The sequence below is a fragment of the Triturus cristatus genome, chromosome 8 (genome assembly GCF_964204655.1).
Source record: "Triturus cristatus chromosome 8, aTriCri1.1, whole genome shotgun sequence".
In the NCBI taxonomy this organism is placed as follows: Eukaryota; Metazoa; Chordata; class Amphibia; order Caudata; family Salamandridae; genus Triturus; species Triturus cristatus.
Genome location: NC_140591.1, coordinates 1367484620 through 1367507154, shown reverse-complemented (window position 1 = coordinate 1367507154; position 22535 = coordinate 1367484620). Strand labels below are relative to the sequence as shown.

The 22535-nt window shown below is 43.9% G+C and overlaps 1 protein-coding gene across 2 annotated transcripts in view; it reads left to right on the top strand.

Annotated features, from left to right (window-relative positions):
* The window catches only part of CYYR1 (cysteine and tyrosine rich 1), a 265183-nt gene that overhangs the window by 16245 nt on the left and 226403 nt on the right, over window positions 1–22535 (top strand). For both annotated transcript variants that reach the window (XM_085623080.1, XM_085623079.1), the window contains exon 2: window positions 13337–13439. In XM_085623080.1, coding sequence (XP_085479206.1) covers window positions 13337–13439 — 103 coding nt within the window. The remainder of the gene's footprint in view (window positions 1–13336; window positions 13440–22535) is intronic.

The window sequence follows — 22535 nt, the reverse complement described above, 5'->3', positions numbered from 1 at the left end:
AGGCATAGGTTTCACAGGGCCAGTCTCGCATGAAGTTCTGTTAATAAGAGTGCTGCACGGTTTCAGAGCCCTTACACAGACCAATGTGCCACTATGTAAAATAGTACACCCTTCAACAAAACGAGTGGAAAAACAACCTTTTGTTACGAGCCTCTTGTTGCGCGTTCCTCGCCCTGAAAGGAGGCAGCTGGGGGAAGGGCGAGAGGAGGGGGCGAGTGAAAGCGTTTCACTTGCGAGAGCGAGCAGCGCCAGGAGCGATAATTGCTACCATATGGCGCCGCGCGCTCCCGCAAATGAATCTCCAGACGTGCACTCGTTGCCATTGAAGGCAATGGAACGCGTGCACGTTTTTGGCTGAAAAGCCAAAGCGATCGCAAAAGGTCTTTTTGTGTGCGCTGCGTAGGCGAGACCTAAAAAAAGAAGTCATTTTGAAAATTGACTTATAATTCTCATGCAAGTATGGGTACTCACAGTTTCGGAAATGTGCAAATATCTACTGTTTCTAAACTCTATATTTTGTTCCAATTCCAGAAAAACATAGGTGTCTTTCATACCGATTTTGGTTTTTTTTCTTTTTTTTTTCATGTATATATTTTCCCAAATTAAGTGCTATATACCCGGTAATAATACAAAACCATTGCAAGACGCTGCTCAGTTATTGGCTCTGAGTTAGTCGGGTTCTTAGTGAACCTACAAGTCCTATATATCCCCACAACCAGAAAGTTCCAGCGGATGTAACGGTATATTGCTTTCAAACAGCTGTCATAATTAGGAGAAGTTACAGGTTAAAACGTTAACACAAATGGCTGTTTTTTCAACTAATTTTCAATTTTTCTTATATTCAATGGTTAGTTTCTATAAAGAAACCTTGAAGGATCTACACAATTCTTGCTGAATTCAGAATTTTGTCTACTTTTCTAAAATGTATAGCTTTCCAGGATCAGTTATTGCTTTTATACCCATTTCTACCATTAACTGGAAAGAGGTTGAAAGCACAAAAAATTGCAAAAATAGGCTATGTCCCAGAAAAATGCCAAAACTGTATAAAAATATTTTGGTTTTCTGACAAAAGCTTGCTTGTCCCAGAAAGCTGGGAAGATGGTGATTTCAGCATCACAACCCCTTTTTTGATACTATTTGCAGGGGAATAAACAGACACTTTCATCTGTAGCCCTTTTTTTCCCATGTTTCCAAAATAAAAGAAAATGATGCTGTATTTTGGCTAATTTCTGGGTCCCTTCCAGGGGAATCCACAAACCCTGGGTACCTTTTGAATCCCCATGATGTTGGGGAAAAAAAGGACGCAAATGTGGCATGGATAGCATATCAAAAAGTTACACGGGCCTAAGCGCAATCTACCCCAAATAGCCAAAAAAAGGCTTAGCATGGGGGTGGGGGTAAAAGGCCTAGCAGCGAAGGGGTTAAAGAAATTTCATCCTGTTTTTAAATTTTCCCATGTTGTTGATCTGTTCAGCTGTTAGGTTACAATTCATGAAAGAAACGGTCAGAGTCACGTAAAAGAAGCACAATTTTCGGTATTTATCCACTTTTAAAAATAAATACAGACAGAAAACATATTGAAACGCATTGTTTTCTGTCTGTATTTATCCCTAAAAATCTGTAAAAACGGAAAACAGGTAGCCTTGGTAAAACTAAGCCTCCTTGATCTCATGGGAAATGGATTTGTGCAATGGGTTAGTTACACTTATGTCTCCAACATTATATGCCAAGACCATGGAATGCCAGTATCTCTCCCCAGTTCTGTCACATTTCTATTGGTTATCTATTTCACAATGTTTTATGGTTAGGACAGGTCATTATACAGAAAGTTTTAACGAATAAAGGAACAGGTCTGTGTAGAATACAACTGTTACAAAACACGGCTAGTAAAGGTACAGCATTGTAAGAGTCACCAATGAAGAAAGGAGTTTTGGAGTCTGAGGAACCCATCCCTTGAGCTCCCTTCCTGTCATCTATACTATGTATATGTCTTCCAATTAAAACACCTTGAATAGCCCTTCTCTTTATCTTGTCATTCAGTGCCAAGAAGCTTCTGCTTATTAGGAGCACTTGAAATAAATACCTTTTATAAATAAACCTAAAAATAATAGTGCATTATTTCTTGATTTTAAACCTAATTCAAGACAGACTGAGTCTTCTTTTGAGATTGCAGTGCATTGTACACAGTCAAAAACGTGATGGATGTATTGTTTACCTTATTACATGTGCATTATAGCGAGTGACATTTTGAATACAGCGCACAGGACATCTGCCTCGTCTTGACAGTGCCCCACCCATCAAACTCTAAATAAGGTATTTTCTTATTGGCTATGTGGCATACTTCCCTCCTATAGTGCATTGGACTTCACAATTATTTTTTTTTTGGGGGGGGGGGTGCAGGGGCAGCACTTGCACTGCTGACACACAACTTCCATTTCCTGTGTGCACATTGGACCATAAAACAAAAACGTTTGGATGATGTCAGGGTTTAACGTTGTTGAATTATTCCCTGCAAGTATCACAACAGGTGTATGTTAAGATTTGAAGAAATTAATGAAGCAAATATTAAACCCAAGTCAAGAGATCCTTGCCCTATATTATTCTTTCTGAATTTCTGCCATGGACACAGAGCATTTTTGGGTGGACATCCTGAAACCATTTTCTACTATAGCTGAATGATCATAAGATTGCGCCATTAGTCAACTTCATCATTACTGAAGGTGCAATGTCAGGTGACAGGAAAAGGGCATTGCTGAGAGGCCTCAAAGAGCTGGGGTGCTGACCCAGGTTGATTTAATGAAAGATGCATTAAAGTTCCTGAAGACACGCTGTCTCTAGAGCACCTTCAACCTCACACAGTCTGGTCTCTGTGCTGGTCACGGGCCTCTCGCGGTTCCATCCGGCCTGTGGAATAATTCCACCATCAGACCTATGAAAAAAGTCATGTTTTGCCCATGCTATTTATAATCTGCTGCCTTGAAAATGATCCATCGCTATGTGTTGCGGCCCAATTTCCTGATCTGGTGTTGACTGGGGTGTAACCGGTTGCTTCTCCACTACAAGGAAGACTCATAAAATGCGGTCTTCCATTCGCATATGTTCCTAGAGAGTTCTTCCACAAAATGACTGGTACGTCACCCCTTTTAATCGGATGCATACTTGCTGCATAAGATGTAGAGGTATGACATAAGAAGAGAACTGCCCGTTTTCTGTAATTGCACATTTACATGCTTCTCCAGTGATAAGCTTATTAGACTTTGCCTATAAAATCTAAAGGAAAAAAAAACCAGGTTAAATACCAGTTTTTCTGTTGGCTTAATGCAAGCAGAGAGGCTCTCTTTAAAGCGATGTGTCAGCACCGAGGTGGGCTTCCTTTGTGCAGTGATCTTAAAATTATCGTAAACTTCAAAGATCAAGGCATAAGAGGGAAACAAAGTAGGCAAGACATCCTCGGCGACAGTGAGGGGAGCCGAGGCTCAAAGGTCCACCTCCCGATAGTCGGACCCGTCCTACATTTTGTGTCCGGCGCCTCCACCCCCTCCTTACACGGGTTGCAAGCACGCATTGTCAAAAGTGTTAGCCCCCCTCCGCATAGGACATTTTCCACAGCTCTTTTTGTCTTTAAACACAGAAAGGTCCAATCGGCCACACTCTATAATCTGCTATAGGGCGAGAATAGGATGGTGGTCCCAGGTGTAGTGTCCCTACATTACACCAGGGAGGAGGGACATCGGTACCCATTTGTCCCACCCCCTCCTCGCCACTAGCTCAAATTAATGGACAGGTCAGCACAGTGGTGCCCCCCTCCCCCCCCCCCCCCCGCCCCTCCTGCAAAGTACCCTGAGGCGGCCCCTCCCGCTCAGGACCCAGTCAGGATCTCCCAGTGAAGGGACCCACCGCCCGTGCACAATGCCGGAGGGGGGCCCCTGGAGCTCAGGGCCCCACGCCCGGCGGGGACCATTGTTACGCCACTGGGTCTGCAGGAGAGACGAAATGCCGCAGAGAAGGGGTGCAAGGGGAGAGTGTGAATTGCTTAGATATTTACTGTCAGAAGTTGTTTTCACTTGGTAATTACAGCCATTCACAACTTCCCACGTGCACATCAACGGCAGCACAGTGCAGTGACACCATGCAGATCGGAATGTCTTAAGTATTTAGTTTAATTACGGGGTAAGACTGTTTATTTTCTACATAGCACTGTTTCTTGTCACTGGGCGGTTAATGAGATTTTTCTCCATGTATAATTATTAGTGCTTGTGAAGCGGGCGCGCCTCCCAAGGCGCCTTCGGGGGTCTAAGGAGTAGATGCAGGAGGCGGGTGCAAGGCATTCCTTAAAGGCACATACATTTCAGGAGGCATCCAGCACTGGAAGGAACACAACCTTTTAAAGATCACCACAATAATGAGGACCTTGTAGCTAAATCAAACACTTAACATGGGTAGTATAATTGATGATGATGTGCTGATTGGCTGTGCAACACTGGTGTGCAGAGTATAGTCTGCAGAAAGGGGGCGGTTGTGTTACCACTGCACAGACCACGCCTGTGTCCTCCTCTTCTCCAGTTCTGGAGGCCGCATCTCCTGAGCGACTGGAAGAGAGGACGTGGTCAGTCCAAAGGTGAATTACCCAAGTGGTGCATGGATTAAACCACATCTACTAAAAGGAGGTAAAGATGAAATGAAACCATGCACTGGTTCATCGTTTAGATTATTTTATTAGCACTTAGGAGCCTGCATGGCCGGCTTTGGCGCTGCTTGCGCCCGGGGCAACAATCATTTTTGTGCCCCCATATCCCATGACTGCCTTCTCGGATTCTCTCACTTCCACCTGGAAAAAGTGGCCCTCATCTCTCCTATCATGTTATTGCTAAACACAGTTTCCCTCCCTAACGACAGTGCACCCTCCACATGCCGCGCCCGGTGCGGCCGCAAAGGTCGCACTGTCCTAAAGCCAGCCTGGTTAGGAGGTCTTCTGATGATCTCTAAGAGGTGAAGGTAAATTTACCTTCCTACATATAATGCACAGCATATTTTGCAAACCAGCAGACCGTCTCAAACTACTGGGCTCAAAAGTAAACATGCATTTGCAATGCAATCAGTCTCGCCTTTGGGACCTTATATGTATTTAGCTATGCAGCACATTAGCCTGGGTGCTGTAACATCAGCACCAAAGTGCATCACATGCCAGGTATGGGAACACATGGAGAGAAATATTGCCTTTCAGCCGGAAATGGTATAGTCCAAAGCTTTGTTCTTAAATCAGGGCCTTCAGTGGTCATATCACTGAAAACACAAGATTTGAAAAAAAAATGGTCTACGGGTGCTCGTGAAGACCATTTCTATGGACTGGAATCTAAAGAATGCTAAAGTGATTCTGGTATTTTACTGACCCCTGCTGGTCGTTTTCTAACAAAGTTAAATAGAGGCAGTTGCCAGAATTTTTTAAAAAAAAATAAAGTCCCTCAGCAGAAAGCAATTCTGGTATCTTACTGACCTCTGCTGATCGTTTTCTATCAAGACATTTAAATACAGGCAGTTGAACAGAAAAAAAAGTCCCTAAGTGGAAGCAGACAAGTCCTAGGGCTTATCTCCAGAGCCCACAAATTACATACACAAATAAGTATATACTAAAGTATATACAAGAGGTCTCGAATGCTCGATCTAAAAAGAAATCTAGATTTAATTGTCCTTGGTATGTTCCTAAATAAAAATCAGACTTGGGCTCAAGTCACTAGTATCTGGACATCAATGGTGCAAGGTAGGTGGTGGGGAGGCTAAGGGGTGGCTCCCCTGTGAAGCTTCCCTCATAGTCCGATTCATGACCATGATCCTGCAAAGAGAAACATTTATTATGGCTGCATACTTACCTTGAGCGTTTGCTCCACTTGAACTCATGACACCATGGGTGAGGGAAAAAAAAATGCATATCTGGGCCAGATTTATTAAGGAAGTCCCCCTGGCCGGGCTCGTTGGTTTTGGTGCCAAGTTTTATGAGTAAGGTACATGAGGTAGGCTGCACAAACTGGTCGAAGGTGACGGCTGCCATTGGAATCGTCTTCCTGATTTGTAAATTACTTTCAGTGCGGGCAGGTTAGTCAGGCAGTGTGGGCTGGTTTCTAAGGTTCCATATGGTCTTTGCCACTGCCTGTACCCGTGCTGGTACGCTTGTTAACTCAGTGGACCATTGCTAGTATGGGTAGGTCACACTTGGTCGGTCCTAGACCGTGTTAGACGGTGTAGGTTATGCCCGTAGGCAGGAGGCTGTAGCAAGAAGACACCTTTCTTATGAGCTCCAAATGTTCCCACATGCTCCTAATCTGCAATCATTCCCCTCTCATGATGAACATATGGGGGCTATCCTGTGCACTGCCTCTCCCATGCAGTTTGACAAGTCAGGTCTATGTGCTCAAACAGCTCTCAGGATGTGGCTGTAGTTGAGGGTGGGTGCCCTTCTGGGATAGAACCCGGTCCAGTGGTTGCAGTGCCTGGATGCCACCCATCATCGTTAGGTTGGGGAGTCTCGGGGCAAATATAAGACTGATTCCAATGGAAGCACAGGTCAGATAACCCGTGCCACAGTGGTACCCACCTCAATCCTGACCTACCAGAACCTGGGGCATCCACTGATGACGCTCTAGTGAGCCAATTTGGGGTCAAAAGTCCAGGCCATTACTTCTGAGCCACAAACCCCTCTGGAAAAGGATCATTCTTCTACCACTTGGATCTCTTGAGACGTCAACATGTTTTCCCGTTTTATTGCACTAAGGCTGTGCCACTCTTTCCCATCGATTTTATCTGACAGGGCAGCTTTAGCTCGACATCAGGGTAATTCCTCGTTTCTATCAGGCCTGTGATGCACTGTGAACCTATATACAGTCAAGTACAGGATGACCTTTAGCTCTGATGAGAAGGGGAAGCTGATAACACAATTTCAGAGTGGCTGATAGAAAACTAATTGTATTTCAGAGTGGCTGATAGAAAACTAATTGTATTTCAGAGTGGCTGATAGAAAACTAATTGTATTTCAGAGTGGCTGATAGAAAACTAATTGTATTTCAGAGTGGCTGATAGAAAACTAATTTTGGGGGGAGATGGGATTTTTTGTAATCAAGCTTGGAGTCCCCTTAAAAATAACGAAAATAAGGTGTAGATGATTTGGTGATCGACCGAAAGCACATTTGAGCTGATAAATTTTAAAAAAAATGTGACGATTCAGTTGCAAGATTTAATGCATCAGACAGTACACTAATCTAAGCCTGTTCATCCCAATCTACACCTGTTCATCTTTTTTTAAAGACTTCGTATAGGTGGTGAAATCCTAAAAAGGGAAGGTGAGCAGCAGAGAGGTTTGCAATGACAGAAGGTTAATGGGCATGAGAATCATGATCTCGATTTTGGAAAATTGAGTGTCAGTCCATAGTTGTCCATCACTTGATTACCATAATACAGGCGGTGAGAGATCTTAGAGAAGAGACTTGGAAGGGGAGAGACACAAAGGAAGGTGCGTTATTTACTTCAGCGTGCTAAGATTGTTTCCCATCCTGATCAGTCTCATAAGGATTGGCATGAACGTATAAACCATGAGAGAGAAGGGACTGTTAGGTACCAGCGAAGATGCTGAAAGGATCACTGAAATATTGGCCAATTTTCCTGCGTTTCCTAATTGCAATGAAGGATTTACACCAGTGAGCCACTGGCACACTGGTGTATCTTAACACTACAAAAATACTTTTTAAGAGCTATTACGAGGTTATCATCCCAAACAGCAAGAAAGACTCCTCCCAGGAACATGGATTGGCAAGAAACAAGATTTTGGAAAAGGACTAAAGTTTCCAAGTATTTTAGAGAGTTAGTCTAATCCTACAATAAGGTGTTGCTGAGAGGAGACTGATGGGTCAAGGTTGCTTTTTTTTTATTAAAGGGGTTAACAGATTGTTTGAAAAACAAAATAGGCACAGAGCCAAAAAGATGGAGTTGCTGATGAGATGGCTCACTTAAGTGGCCAGTGGGTCAGCATAACAAAATATGCATGAGTGGCTTCACCAGGAACCTATAATAGGAGGAGTTTTATTAGGAGCTGTAAGAAGCTGGCTCTTTATGTGGCATACCAGTAATTGGTTATATTGTGTAAAGAGTCCAGAGATTCCCCAAAAGTGTGCAGGGCTTTTATACAAACCCAAAATGTTCTATTTGTAGTAGTGTGGTTGAGCAGCCTTAGGCCTAAAGGAGTGTAAGACAATTGCTATACACACAGTGATTAATAAATGACACACAACTCAAAAAGGAGATTGACACCAATTTTTAAAAAATAAGCTTCCTTCTAGGTTTTTTTTAAGACCCAGATCTACGTTCAAAGTGAGTACGTTTTTCATAAGAAATACTTTCACTTTAAAAAGTGGATTATTATTGCAATTTTCAGTTCAGCAAAGTTAACCTATGGGAGGAAAACAAGAATGCAGTTTTGGAGGTAAGTACAGGACTTACAAATCCAGTCTTTGAGGTTTCAGGTCAAAACAAGGCAAGGTTCAAATTAGCACCAAGACTGCAACACCAGCTGCACAGGGGCAGCTGGGTGCAGAGGTCAAATTCAGAGTTGTGCGCCTAATGTTAACCAATGGAGACTGGGGGTGATCGAAGATGCACTGTTTACAGGAAAGTAAAAGCGATGTGAGTGGGGTCAATCTCTGGGGGTTTAGGCATGAACTGGAGGGACCACAGAACAGCATCAAACATGCACCCTCAGCGGCACAGGGGAGGCTGGGTGCAGAGTATCAACCCAGCATTGGGCGCCTAGTGCTAACCAATGGAGGACATCATTTTCGGAATGAGGCTGCATGCTCTGGCCAGGAGGCCAGACAAAGAAAACCAACAGCGGCCCAGGTAAGTACTGATGCTTGGGGATGTAGGGACACCATTGGTCGAGCTCCCAGGGGCTTCGAATGCGGGGTGGCCTTTGATGTCGGAAAAAGCTTACCAGAGCAGGTCACGGTTGGGGGGTGTAGGGGGTCTTTGAGTTGAGGCTGGAGGCGTCGGTGTGGTGCCCAGGAGGGGTCTGTTCTTGATGGATTGGGCTCAAGACCACTGGGGGAGCCGGAGTCGCTGGGTGCAGAGGTGGATCTGGTGACCGGGTTTCACAGTTCCACAGAGCTTAAAATTCCTTGGTTGTAGGTTTCTTGTGGACAGGTTCGCTGTCCTCTGGAGTTCTTGAGCTTTATTGAAGTCAGGCAGTCATCCCAGGGTTTTGGAGGTTGCTGGGCCTGCAGGATAAGTTGACTTCTGTAGCAGGAGCGAAAGGCAGCAGACAGGCCGGCAGTATTGGCGCCGAGTCAGTCATTGGTCCATCTTCTTTCTTGCTGTTGCGGCTCTTCAGTGTCCAGACTTCGTTGGTCATCAGGAATCTAATATTCGGCGTCTGGGGGTGCTACCTAAATACTAGATCTAAGGGTGTTAAAGGGGAGTGACAGGTAGGGAGCAATGGGTCCCATACCTGGGGTGTCTACACCCTCTTCTATGCAACCCTCCTGTGGGGGGGGGGGGTCGTAGTCCTAGCCCTGTTTAGATAAGTCCCACCATCTTCAAGATGGGACAAGATGGTGGGTACTGAAAAATGTGCTTCACTTTGCCTCCAGCACCTGAGGGGTGGAGTTGGCAAAGGGTGGCACACTTCCCTTTTCTTAGCCTTCCTCCTGGTTCTCCTGACAAAAGTGGGGGTTTGAACCGAGGGCTGCCATCTGCTGCAAGCAGCAAAGGCTGGGGTTGCATTACAAAGGCAGCAAGGCCTTTGAAACTTCCCTCTCGCCCACTGTGCTTGCCTGGGGGAGGAGGTGTGACACCTCCACCTAGGATGGGCTTTGTTTCTGGCCTCAGAGAGCAAGGGCTCTCACTCCATGGGCACAGAAACATGTCTGGATGTGGCTGGCTGCCTAAAGCTAGTAGGACAGCACACCCGGGTTGGTAAGTTTCCAGGGGGGACCTCTGATTTGCCCTCTGGGTACATGTTTTTAATAAATCCATCACTGGCATCAGTGTGGGTTTATTAAGAGGAGTTGTTTGGTACCAGACACTCCTGAGTTCAGTGAAGTCATCATGGTGCTTGGGAACTTGAGCTGTTGAGTTTCCAGCCCATTTACTCTCTATGGCTTCCCTGGCACATACAATATTAAGAATATGCTTAAATATTGTAGGAACATATCTACTCAGGCAGATATGCCCACACCTGAGATATAGTGCTCCCTGCCTTAGGGTTTGTAAGGCCTGCAAGAAGGGCGACTTATCTATACCGTAGGCAGTGCTGCTTGACATGGCACACAGGTAGTGTGCCAAGTCGACGGTCGTTTTTCTCTGCACCAAGGTATGCAGGCCGCAGTGGAAGTTTGCATGGCCTTGGTGAGGGGTCCTTAGGGTAGGGGGGCCCTCTTCAGTCCCAGTGCCCTAGGTACCAGGGGTACTATTCACTAGGGGCTTACAGGGGGGTGTGCAGTTGTGCCACTCATGGTACAGTTTTAAGGAAGGAGCTCTGGCATAGGGGACCTGTTTGGCAGGGACCCTGTGCACTTTCAATCAAAACTACATCATTTTCCAGGCAAAAAGTGAGGGGCTATTTAAGTCAAAAGAGGCACTTTCTCACAGTAGCAATTTGATCTAATTTCGAGAATAGAAGTCCAGTAGAAAGGCAGTGGTGAGACATTTCTACTACTGAGATGGATGAGATCTGAGCCGAAGTGAAAAGGGATAGGAGTTGCCAATATCTTTAGTTTGCAGGTTACCCACCTGATCCAGAAAGTTATTAGTGCAAATGTTTTTGAGATGTAATCTGGTCAAGTTTAATGCAGCGAGACGAGTGATTATCTTGAGAGATTATTTATTTTTAAAGTAGAATTGAGTTTATTGATGGCAGCAGTTATTCCAGTGTATAGTGCACAGCACTTGTTTGAAGCTGGTAAAAGACATGTCCCTGCCACTGTTTGATTGTAGGGTCATTGCAAATACCAATACAGTTTCTATCCAGCAGCATCACAAGCTCTCTTGCGGCTTCTAACTCCTTATATGTTTCCAGTGATAAACAACAACCACCCATGCAAACTGACACAATCTCTCGACATATTTTGACTGGCAAAATGTAAACCTATTCGACTTGCTCTTGCCATCCTGTTGGAGCAATGACTACAAAAGCAATAAACCAACCAGTCCCACCCTCCTAAATTCTAAGAAGGGGGGGGGGGGGGGGAGAGTATGGCCCTGTACCAATTTAAATATAAAATAGATATCCCAGAATGTTGCCATCCCACTGCACACAAGACGAACATTTCAAACAACAATCCTTCTACAAAAGCTTAAAACTACAATGTCAAGCCCAAACCATAAAAATACACAAATACATGTGTTTGGTCTGGAGAAAACCAAGCGTCTTTGGTATTTAGAGATCTTCCTCTGTGTTGGTTACACAACCATAATCTTACTTGGATGCTGAATTCACTCACACTCCTAACTGGATTAAATGTATAGCGTTAAAACAGCAATGCAAGAAGGCTTGGCCTGCTATACAGTACTATGGAAGGGAAAACTTGCTTAACCTATTGTTCCAAGTTTCTGAATCCAAGCTAGTGGCCTCCGTTCCATACAAGATCACTGTTTTGGGCAGGAATACCCAAGTAAGCTAGGAATATGAGCTCTGAGTGCTCTACTGATCCTTTAGCGGGTGGAAGTTCCATGCCACAAGCCATCATGTGATTTTAATTGAATGTACAAATCAAATCACAAGGTCATTATGATTTTATCTTGGCTAAAGCACATATTCGAATGGTTTAGGACAGTACTATTAGATGGATGTAGGTAAGTACTATGTGTGGTAAGATTGTTTATTTCAGGGGCTATATGGAGGAAATATGTTTTGTCTGAGGACCGTTTAAAGTCCAATAATTTCAACCTCCTTGGGTGGTGTACTTACCATAGGTTCAGAATCATGATGGGACGAGGAACCTCTGACATGGGGATGGTTACTAATAATGTTTGCTAACTCTTTGTCCCAGCCATTCTCTTAGAATGTAAAAGCAAAACGTAGAGTGGTCAAGTAATTTGGTATTTGGAATAAATGTATACCAAATATCAGAGTAGAAGTATAGTGGAGGGAGAGGAAAGATGATAATGGACAAGAACAGATGTAAACGGAGGGTATCTGAATAAGTGCAAGGCATATCTTCAGACTCTCAGGGTAAGGTGGTCTTGAATTAATTTAATTAAAAACGGAGAAGAATTGGATATTTCAGAGAGCCCCTGACTGTCTTTGTTTTTTTGTGTCTGATATTTAGAGGTGTTTAATTCTTGTTCCCTAGACAGGGTGTTTGCGTGAGCAACTTTCCTCAACAAGCAGCCATTTCTTATCTGACTGGTCACAAGTTTTCATCGTACTGGTCAGGCTATGAGCTGATGCTTGGAGAATAGTTCTTAGGGGAGCACCATTTATTAGATTGTGCTTATGGAAAGTGTGTTCGAAATTCTGTGTATCTTCAAATGAAAACTTGCTAATTTGACTGTGGTTTGATTCTGCTCCTTAAAGGGAATTTCAAGCACTGTTTAAAAACCTGTGCACATTTTATTGCCTAAAAATAATGTCAGTAACATCTGTCTCAAAAGTAGTTATGTCATTCAGATTTGGTCTATTTCTTTTAAATAAAAGTTAATTTACCTAGTTTCGATCATTTCAACAACAACTGGAGAAGGAGGGGATTTATATATTTGTTTTATTTAGGATTTAATTTTTAGTCATTAATATAAAATCCTCCCATGCCCCATCTAAAACGCTAGATGGTGGGTGAGTCTTCTATAATGCAACATTAGCCAATACACATTTTCCATGAAAGTAGCGACAAGTTGTTCGCGTGGGTAGCTAATTTCACATTAATGAAATTTAGTTTCAAGCTGTGTTGATTCATAAATGTACATTTTGAATTGAGGATAAGGTCATTTATAAAGTGTCGCATATGATGTGCTCGCTCTCTCATGCATGACCACGCAAGGGCTGCACAGCACGCCAATGTGAATCGGCAGCGTCCAAGGCAATAGTACTCGACGGTGCAGTCCTGAAGACCTCTAAAGAATTCTGATTGACTGGAACATTTGAGCGCATGTGAACCTTTGCGTGCAGACCAAAGTTGTAAGAAAAAGACCTTAACAATAAAGATTACTTTGTTGTAAATTAAAATTATTCATGATGATTTTGTCTTGAATTTATATGCAGTACATCAATTCAGTACATGGAGAAGTGCTTAATGAAGACAGAATGCTACCTAGGTGCTACTGTGTCCTGAACTGTGGTTTTGTTTTGTTCCTTCTGTAGAAGATTGCCTTGCGCAGTGTGGTCATGATTGCAGCTCCTACTGCTGTGATGGTACACCGCCATACTGCTGCTCCTACTATGCCTACATCGGGAATGTGCTATCGTGAGTAACTTTATCATGATCATTTCAATATTTTGTTTTGAGGAATTGGAGCAAAGACTGTGTGTGTGTGTGTATATGTGTGTGTGTGTGTGTGTGTGTGTGTGTGTGTATGTGTGCGTGTGTGTGTGTATATATATATATGTGTGTTTATATTACCTACTGGCGGTCGCCAATAGGTAGTTATAGTTAGGACCCTGTTTCCATAGGAAATCCGCAACATTCTATTTTGAATAACTTTGGCGCCGGTCGACGAATCCTCACGAATTTCTCAAAATAGGTGGGGCGCTACGCTCCGCTCCTACCCTTAAAGTCTCGGGGGGATTCATCAAGCGGGGGCTGAGATAAAAGGGGGGTCCCAAAACGCGTTTTTCCCATGCATTTTTCCATAGGACCTTTAGACAGGGCTACAGCCCGAACGGCTGAACAGAATTACTGGAAATTTGGCAGAGAGGTAGTCCTCAGGTCAAGGAAGTGCCTTTTGTAGGTTTGGTGTAAATCTGTTCAGTAGATTCTGAGAAAATAGCCTTTAAATCAATATATATATCTGAGCCAGCTTACGGTGCGCTTACGGTACGCTTACCGTACGCGTACGGTGGCGTGCGCGAGCGCGATTATGATTGGCTCTTAGATCTTAGTAAACATTCGAATCGGCCGAAACCAGGAAGCGGCGGCCGCCATTTTCTCTCTCGCACTGAGAGAGATGATTAACAAACAAAGCACAAAAACATTTAAAGGGGCTGTTTTGACAGCTCCCACACACATAGCCATGTACAGGGAGTCCCCAAAGATCCCCCAAGGCCAAAAACGGAATTTTTATTTTTTCGCTAATTTCGCCGATTACGCTTACCGTACGCGTACGTTAAAAAAATATTAAAAAAAAAAAATATCCACACTAACCCCACCCCTTGTGCAATTGGTGACCGAAGGTCACCAATTGTGCATGGCTTATCACATAAGTAAAAAACGAAAAGATTAAAAAAAAAAATATTTAAAAAAAAAAATTATCCACACTCTCTCCACCCCGTGTGCAAATGGTGCCCGAAGGGCACCATTTGTGCATGGCTTATAACTAATGCGAAAAATTAAAATATTACCTTTAAAAACGAAGTGCATCATATGTCCTCCATGTGCGCACGGTGCGCGAAGCGCATCGTGCGTACATGGCCCATCTAGCGTAACGTGGGCATGCGGTGCGCGTAGCGCACCGCGTGCCCACCGTGCGTGCACGGCACTAACTGCGTAAAGTGGGCGCGCGGTGCGCGAAGCGCACCGCGTGCTCACTGTGCGCGCACGGTGCGCGAAGCGCACCGTGCGCGCACGGAACAAACTGCGTTAAGTGGGCGCGCACGCCACGAATGGCGTAAAGTAACTTAGCATTTAAAAAAACGTACAAATTCACTGAAAAAACCATAGGTTTCACACACGTTATAGTTAGGAATTAGTATTTAAAAAACCTTGCAAATTCACTGAAAAAACCATAGGTTTCACACATGTTATAGTTAGCGGAAATTTTACTGATAAAAAACCAATGAAATTCCCCCGTTATAGTTAGTGCAGGCAACTATAACTCACGCGACCGCAATCTTCTGCTGATGACATATGTGTCTTTATGAAAAGAAAATATTTGTAATATATGTATAGCTAAAAATGTATGGAAGAAGACATGGGTAAATAAGTGTCTAAATACAGTATTAGCATCAGCAGAGGATTGCGGTCGCGTGAGTTATAGTTGCCTGCACTAACTATAACGGGGGAATTTCATTGGTTTTTTATCAGTAAAATTTCCGCTAACTATAACATGTGTGAAACCTATGGTTTTTTCAGTGAATATATATATATGTGTGTGTGTGTGTGTGTGTGTGTGTGTGTGTGTGTGTATATATATGTGTATGTGTGTATATGTATATATATATTATAACCAATCCCGCTCCTCGGCAAAGAAGCAGGCGCCGACACCGTGGATAATGGGACACCAAGAATTTATTGCACTAAGACCTGACGACAGAAAAAACACCTTGCTCACATATATATATATGTGTGTGTGTGTTTTCTGTATATATATTATTTTCAGATATGTTTTATTCACCCAACCTCTATGCTCTTGTATGGCTATGTTTAATAAGTGGAACCATGTGAAGGATTCTACCTATGAAATGTATCCAGCGGATCCTTCTGTCTCTGTTCCTCAAGCACCCCTCTTCTGATACATGGTCTAGTGAATGATGAAGAATCTGCTAAGAGCTGCTAAGCATGAAAGGTGTGAATGGTCAACAGTAGTAAAGTGGGCTCACTTTACTGTTGTCAACTACTGAACACATGCTAAACGTCTCATGTGTATGCACAGTTGCCCAATGTGGGCTTCAATTATACGGCTGTATGCATATAGGGCCTAGATTCTAGGCACTAGAGAGCCTATCAACAGAATGGGGTCTAGGGCTCTCATGAGGCAATTTGATCAGGTATAATGGACTCCTTTCTCTGTCTCCCATAAGCACACTATGCGTGCTGCTGCACAATGCACACACGCTTATGGAACGCATATATGCACTGTTAGTACACTTGTTTGTATTTCTAATTTGATTTTTTTTTTGGGGGGTGTTTAATTTAGATGTTTTAAAATGCATGCTTCATTAATTATTTATACACTATTGATCCTGCAGTGTGGCGTACTACGTAATTGTAGGCAAATACAATACTTTATACTTTTCCTATGTTTCTTTAACCGCATTATGGTTCGTTCTTAAATGTTCGTGAGTAGAATGTTTCACACTTGTCACTCATCACTCTTGTGTCCATCACCCCACATTTCTTCTTTCCCCAAGGTAATTTGTTTTGAAGATAGTCCTTCGGCTTTTGTTTCTGACACTGACTGTGCCACACAAACTCCTTGAAGCCATTTCTCTATCACGCAAACCTTGTGATTTGTTCACCGATAGACCGGTTACTCAAGTTTCCTGTATAAATATTTCTGATAGCCATGTACCATTGGCTGGTAAACCTTGCATCATAGGTGGTATGGCAAGGGTGCCATAGTCCCTAGAAAGAGCAATGAAAAAGCACCCCCTCTCTGCTGGTTGCTTATTAAAATACGGTGCTAATTGTAGTTCCTAAAGCCTTTGGGCCCTGGGCTTCTGCACCTACTGCTCAATTGATAGCTAACCCCCTGCACATCATGTTCTATGCTCTTCCCTACTAATCTTCTTCCACATTTGTAAAGCGCCCCTACGAGTATCCAGGTGCTGGGGGGCCGTCGAGGAGATTAAGTGAGCTATTGCCCAGAGTTACATAATGCTGAGCTGAGGCCGGGAATCGAACCGTGAGCCCCGCACTCTGGAGTCAGCTGCTCTGGCTGTTGCGCCACACCTCTTCCCCTCCACATCTTCATTTTTATTTTGAAGCCAACAAACAGTGCAGCTACCTGATTTGCAAAGACTTCTTTGGGGTCAATCAGAAAGCTTCCCTTGGAATGCATTCTATCCATTACTTACCATTGGCTTTGTGTTTTGTAACTCGCAGTTGCTTGCTTTCTATTTGCTGGCTTTATTTGTTTTAGGCTGTCAAGTATTTTCTTTGTCCCTCACGTGGGGCATGGCTTCGCTTATGGCATTGTTTCCCCCAGTGTTCGCTTTCTGTAAACGGGCCTTTAAATGTTTTGATCTTGTCACATTTGCTGTTCATAGAAGCCTGTGGTAAAATGTCAAGCTCTGGCTTCCTAGGGAGCTTGGTGTTTACTTTTCTTTCTCCGACTTCAAAGAGAGAGTATTCATGTGACAATCATGCTAGATACTGGGGGCGTGCTGGAGGAAGGTTGTACAATGTTATTTTGTTCTAGTACACAACAAAATTAAAATGTCTGTTAATGAACTGTGCAAATATTTCAGAATAGATCACTTTTTTGTAATTCTGAAGTGTGGTGGAAACAAATATTTTAATAGGATCAAAGCAAATCAATACACTAGATGATGATGTCATTTCCACACTTTATCGTTTTGAATGCTGTATAGTTTTGATACTAAAAATGTATTCTGTGTCATTGTAATGGTCATTTCAACTGAAAACATGTTGCCTGTAATGGCAGTGTGTTGCCACATCCTCTATTCCATGACACTTCAACACTCTACTCCCTTCTATGCTATGCCACTCCACTGCACTCTCCTCCACTCTCCGCCACTCCACTCTATGCCACTCTACTCACCTCTGTACCACTCTACTCACCTCTGTACCACTCCACTCTACTCCACTCTATGCCACGCCCCTCTACTCCACGACACTCCACTGCATGATATTCCACTCTGACACTCTACTCCAGTCCACTCTATGCCACTCCACTCTACTGTACGCCACTCTACTGTACGCCGCTCCACTCCTTCCGCTCCTTCTGCATCTTCCGCTCTGCTCCTTCCGCTTCGCTCCACGACACTCTACTCTACGACACTCTACTCTACGACACTCTACTCTACGACACTCTACTCTACGACACTCTACTCTACGACACTCTACTCTACGACACTCTACTCTACGACACTCTACTCTACGACACTCGACTCTACGACACTCGACTCTACGACACTCGACTCTACGACACTCGACTCTACGACACTCGACTCTACGACACTCGACTCTACGACACTCGACTCTACGACACTCGACTCTACGACACTCGACTCTACGACACTCGACTCTACGACACTCGACTCTACGACACTCGACTCTACGACACTCGACTCTACGACACTCGACTCTACGACACTGAACTCCACTCTGCATCATTTAGTCCTATGACACTCAACTGTACGACAGTTCATGATACTCCACTCTATGCCACTCTGACACTCTATGACACACTATGCCACTCTGACACTCTACGCCACTATATTACTTTGTATGACTCTGATACTCTGACATTCTACGACCTTCTATGATACTCTATGACCCTCTGCGACTCTCTGTGCCACTCTGCGACTCTCTGTGCCACTCTGCGACTCTCTGTGCCACTCTGCGACTCTCTGTGCCACTCTGCGACTCTCTGTGCCACTCTGCGACTCTGTGCCACTCTGCGACTCTCTATGCCACTCTACAACAGTCCACACCACTCCACTCTGAGACTTTCCTCCATAGTACATGTTATACCCTACTTAATTGTATAACATGACAGTACACCTCTCCACTCTGCAGTACTCCACTCCTCTACCCTTTACTCCACTCTGGGACATTCTGTTCCACTCCACTCTGCGCCACTCTGCGCCACTCTACTCCAGTTCTCCTCTCTGCGTCACTCTGCTCCACTCTGCGTCACTCTTCTCCATTTTACTCCACTCTACAACACTCTACCCCACTCTATGCTCCTCTACTCTACCACATACTATGTCACTCCACTCTACCACACTATACTCCCCCCCTATGCCCCCTCACTTCTTCTTCACTTCACTCTTAAACTTTTCTCCACAGTACTATACTCCACTTTATACCAGGACACTCTACGAAACTCCTCTCTACGACACTCCACGCTGCTCTACACCACTCTGTTCCACAATACTCCACTCTAATCCACTTTACTCCACGACGCTTTCTGACCCTCTCTGCCTCTATACATGCCACTGTCCTGTATGCCACAAATGTTTAGCCACACTAAACAGCAGGCACACTGTTGTACAACATGGCTAGAATTCTCCATAAGTGAGGCCAGTTGGCATTGCCAATGCTTGTTGGATATGCTGCTTCGTTTGCCCCTCTTCTTTCAGTCTCTTGGATGTTTAGATCTCTTCTCGTACACTAATTGTCTTGTATCTGTTCCTCATTGGGCCTGTCCTCCCTCAGGCATCTGTCACTCTTCCGTAGCTGCCTGCAGGTTGGAGTAGCACTGTGTGTGTCTTGATTAAAGATGGAGGCTCCAGTCCTGGACACGATGCGACCCATGCCTGTCTTTGCAACCAGTAGAACAAAGAGCAGCACTGTGATTGAGGGTGGCCTGACAGGTCTTTGAAGAATAAAGTGGTGTGGCTTCTCACGGCTGCTCTCAGCTCGCTGCCTAGTTAAGACTTCATTCACATCTTGCTGCACATACCTACGCACCAACAGCAAACTCGCTGTCAAAGTTGAAAAAAACGGCAGTCTGTGGAAGATTTGAGCTTTTCAGAGGTTAATGCAGGGCCCTTTAGACGCCCTTTCCACTTTGGTGTGGTATCACATGCAGCACCCTTTTCTAGCTTTAAAATGTACTTCAGGGAAAGATAAAATATGGCACCCGGCTCTATCTAGTGGCCTGGCCACACAAGTGGACTCATTAGTATTGAAGACGGCCGGCAGGCTAACAATTACAATCTATTAATAAATATTGCGAAATGAGTGGAGCCCTGGAAAATGGAAAGCAGGGGTACTGCGGCATGATGCCCTCTCTGACCTCTCCCCAGCAACCTCCTTCTGACAGCTCGCCCAATTGATCAGAGGAGACGCCTGCAGAGCATGTGTCACAGGCACATTGCTGATGTGTTTGCTATGGTACAATTAATGCTGATTTAGGCAGAAACATTCCTGTAGTAATCTGCAGGACACGTTCTAGTGTTCCAGCATATGCTTTGTGTAACCAGCCACTGCCAGAGAGCTATCCTCTACACCCACCCCACGCCCATCCATCACAGGTGTCACTGGTCAGGTGATGCTGCCAATAAATGGGGCCAGGTGCACGTACACTGGGCCAGTTTCAGTACCCTACTTGAATAACAAGCTCCCTGTATGAGGAGGTGGTGGTCCTTGAAGGGCGGGGCCTCATGCCGAGAAGAACTCGTAAGGCACTTTTGAACCCCTACCCGCCCTCAAGTCCCCTCCTCCTCCAAAATAAAGCCTGCTGAGGCTGGGGCCGATGTCCTGGGGTGTTTTCACGCCCCTTAATGGACGTCAGCTGGTCTAAGCCTCAGAAAATGAGCTGGAAAACTACTATTTACATTGGTTTTCAGCTCGTTTTCCCTGCCTCCCTGTGATATCGTCTCCTCACCGGGAGACCTTGTGATATGAGCTGAGATCGTGTGTCACGCGTTGGCACCGTGTGAGTTGGCAGGAATGCTTCATTATGTGTCTGTGTGTCACTTGCATGAGGGCCTAGGGCCCTAGACCTCACAATTCCTAGCTTCACTAGTTTGTTGTGTACTTTAATATAACATTGAACTCTGTACAGTGAACATTTTAGTATTGGATGTTTATTTCCAACATGAGGAATTGGAAAGCACAAAAATAGTGTGTGCGAACCTCACCTAAGCTTTGATGTAGGGTGAACGTGGAACTGAAATTTTACAGCTCCCCAAGTCTTTTTTTTCTTATTCAAAAATGCTTTTGTATTGATTTATTTATACATAACCTTTAAGTAGGATGTTACATAGAGTTGCCAAAATGTTTTGGTAAATTGCTGACACCGCGTTCAAAACCAAGGACTCCGGGTTAAGTGATCCACGCTCTAGGTTCTAGAGCACATCTTGTCTAAATAGGTTTGTGTGTGTCGCGGTTAAAGTTCCTTTACTGCAAGCTGAATTTCCCTCGAACGAGGTTTCAACCCCCAAATGCTTGCTCTGACTGCTAAATTCATCACTGGCCCCCACTGAGAAGCCATTTCCCCACAGTAGTAGTGCTGCAAGTCTGTCTTCTCTTCCCATCCAACTGTTACCGCCGTTACTAACTTTATTTCTCTTCTTTCCACATCTACTTTTGAAACGATTGTTTTTCCAAATCGCAAAATGCTATCATTACTGCCTTATTACCGCCACATCATCATATGCAGGTCGCCATTAAGCAAACAAGATTCTTTAGAACGCATACACAATTGATGTTGGCAGATTTTTGTTCCTCTTTATTTAAAAATAAAAAAATGCTCTAAGAATAGGGGTTTCTAAAAATGGTTAAGTGTTTTTCCATAGGAAATCCATTAAGTGAAACTCAGACTGAGAGGACGTGCTTTTCCTTTTTTCATTTTAAGAAGTGTATTGTTTTGTAGTGAGTCCTAATTGAAGAATGTTAAGATGCCTTTTAAGAAGAAAGATAAGAGAATCGGTCGTATTGACCCTACCAGGCAAATAGAGGTCAGAAATGGCAAAACCATTTTAGGACTGACAAAAAGCGCCTGTTCTACAGCTGGTGCACCACAGAACATCCCTCCAAACAGGACACTTTCCATGTCTTTCTTATCTTTAGTTAGTAAAAAACCTCGACAGTTGGCAGTGTAATACCAAGTCAAAATAAAATATGGGAAAGTCATTAATTTGGTGGGGGGTGGGAGATGGGTAGGTCCAATTCAAAGAGCGTTCTTTTCAGACTATCCCTTGTAGCTATAAAAGCCCTACCGCATAACCTTACAAAATGGAAACAGCATATCGATGCTTTGCTGTCAGAACACAAATGCAATACACATTGGTATACAGAGTATACTTGTGTGAATGAAAGCTGGAGTCCAGTCCCTGAATATTTTTCCATTGGGTTTTTAAGCAAATGTTGCAATTCTTACATAGTTTAAGTCCTGAAAGATTTCATATCCTTATTTTGATATTGCTAAATGACCTACTTTATTACATTGCTTGCCATGTGTTTTTAGGTCTGGCTTTAGCCCATACCCCTTAATTTGTAATTGTTTTTAGATAGCGCTTACTGCCCCTGACAAGGTGCTGAAGCGCTTTTCAGCCAGTAGCACACTACTTTGTTAATCCAAAGGATTAGTGGTGGATTAGTATAGGGAAATATACGTTGTTAATTTGAGTGGTTGACATGTGAATCTGTTAGTTTGACTGAATAGAATAAAGGAGGGATAGAGGAAGGAAGAGTCTAGAAAGTGTTATTTGCGAGATCCTAGTAGTAAAATTAGGTTTGGATAAGGGAGTGGTGGTAGAGGACATACTGATAGAAGTATGCATTGAGAGGTATGCCATGAGACATAGAGCAGTGCATTGGAGGGAGTTGAAGGTTTTTTTTCCTACAGAAGGAGCAGAGCAACAACTACATAGATGCATATCCACAGAGAAAGAGTACACATGTTTAAGGAAAAGAGATCCAAAGTTCCATATGTGCATGGATAGATAGCCAGAAACTCAGACCCTTAAGTGTTGCTGTACACAAAAC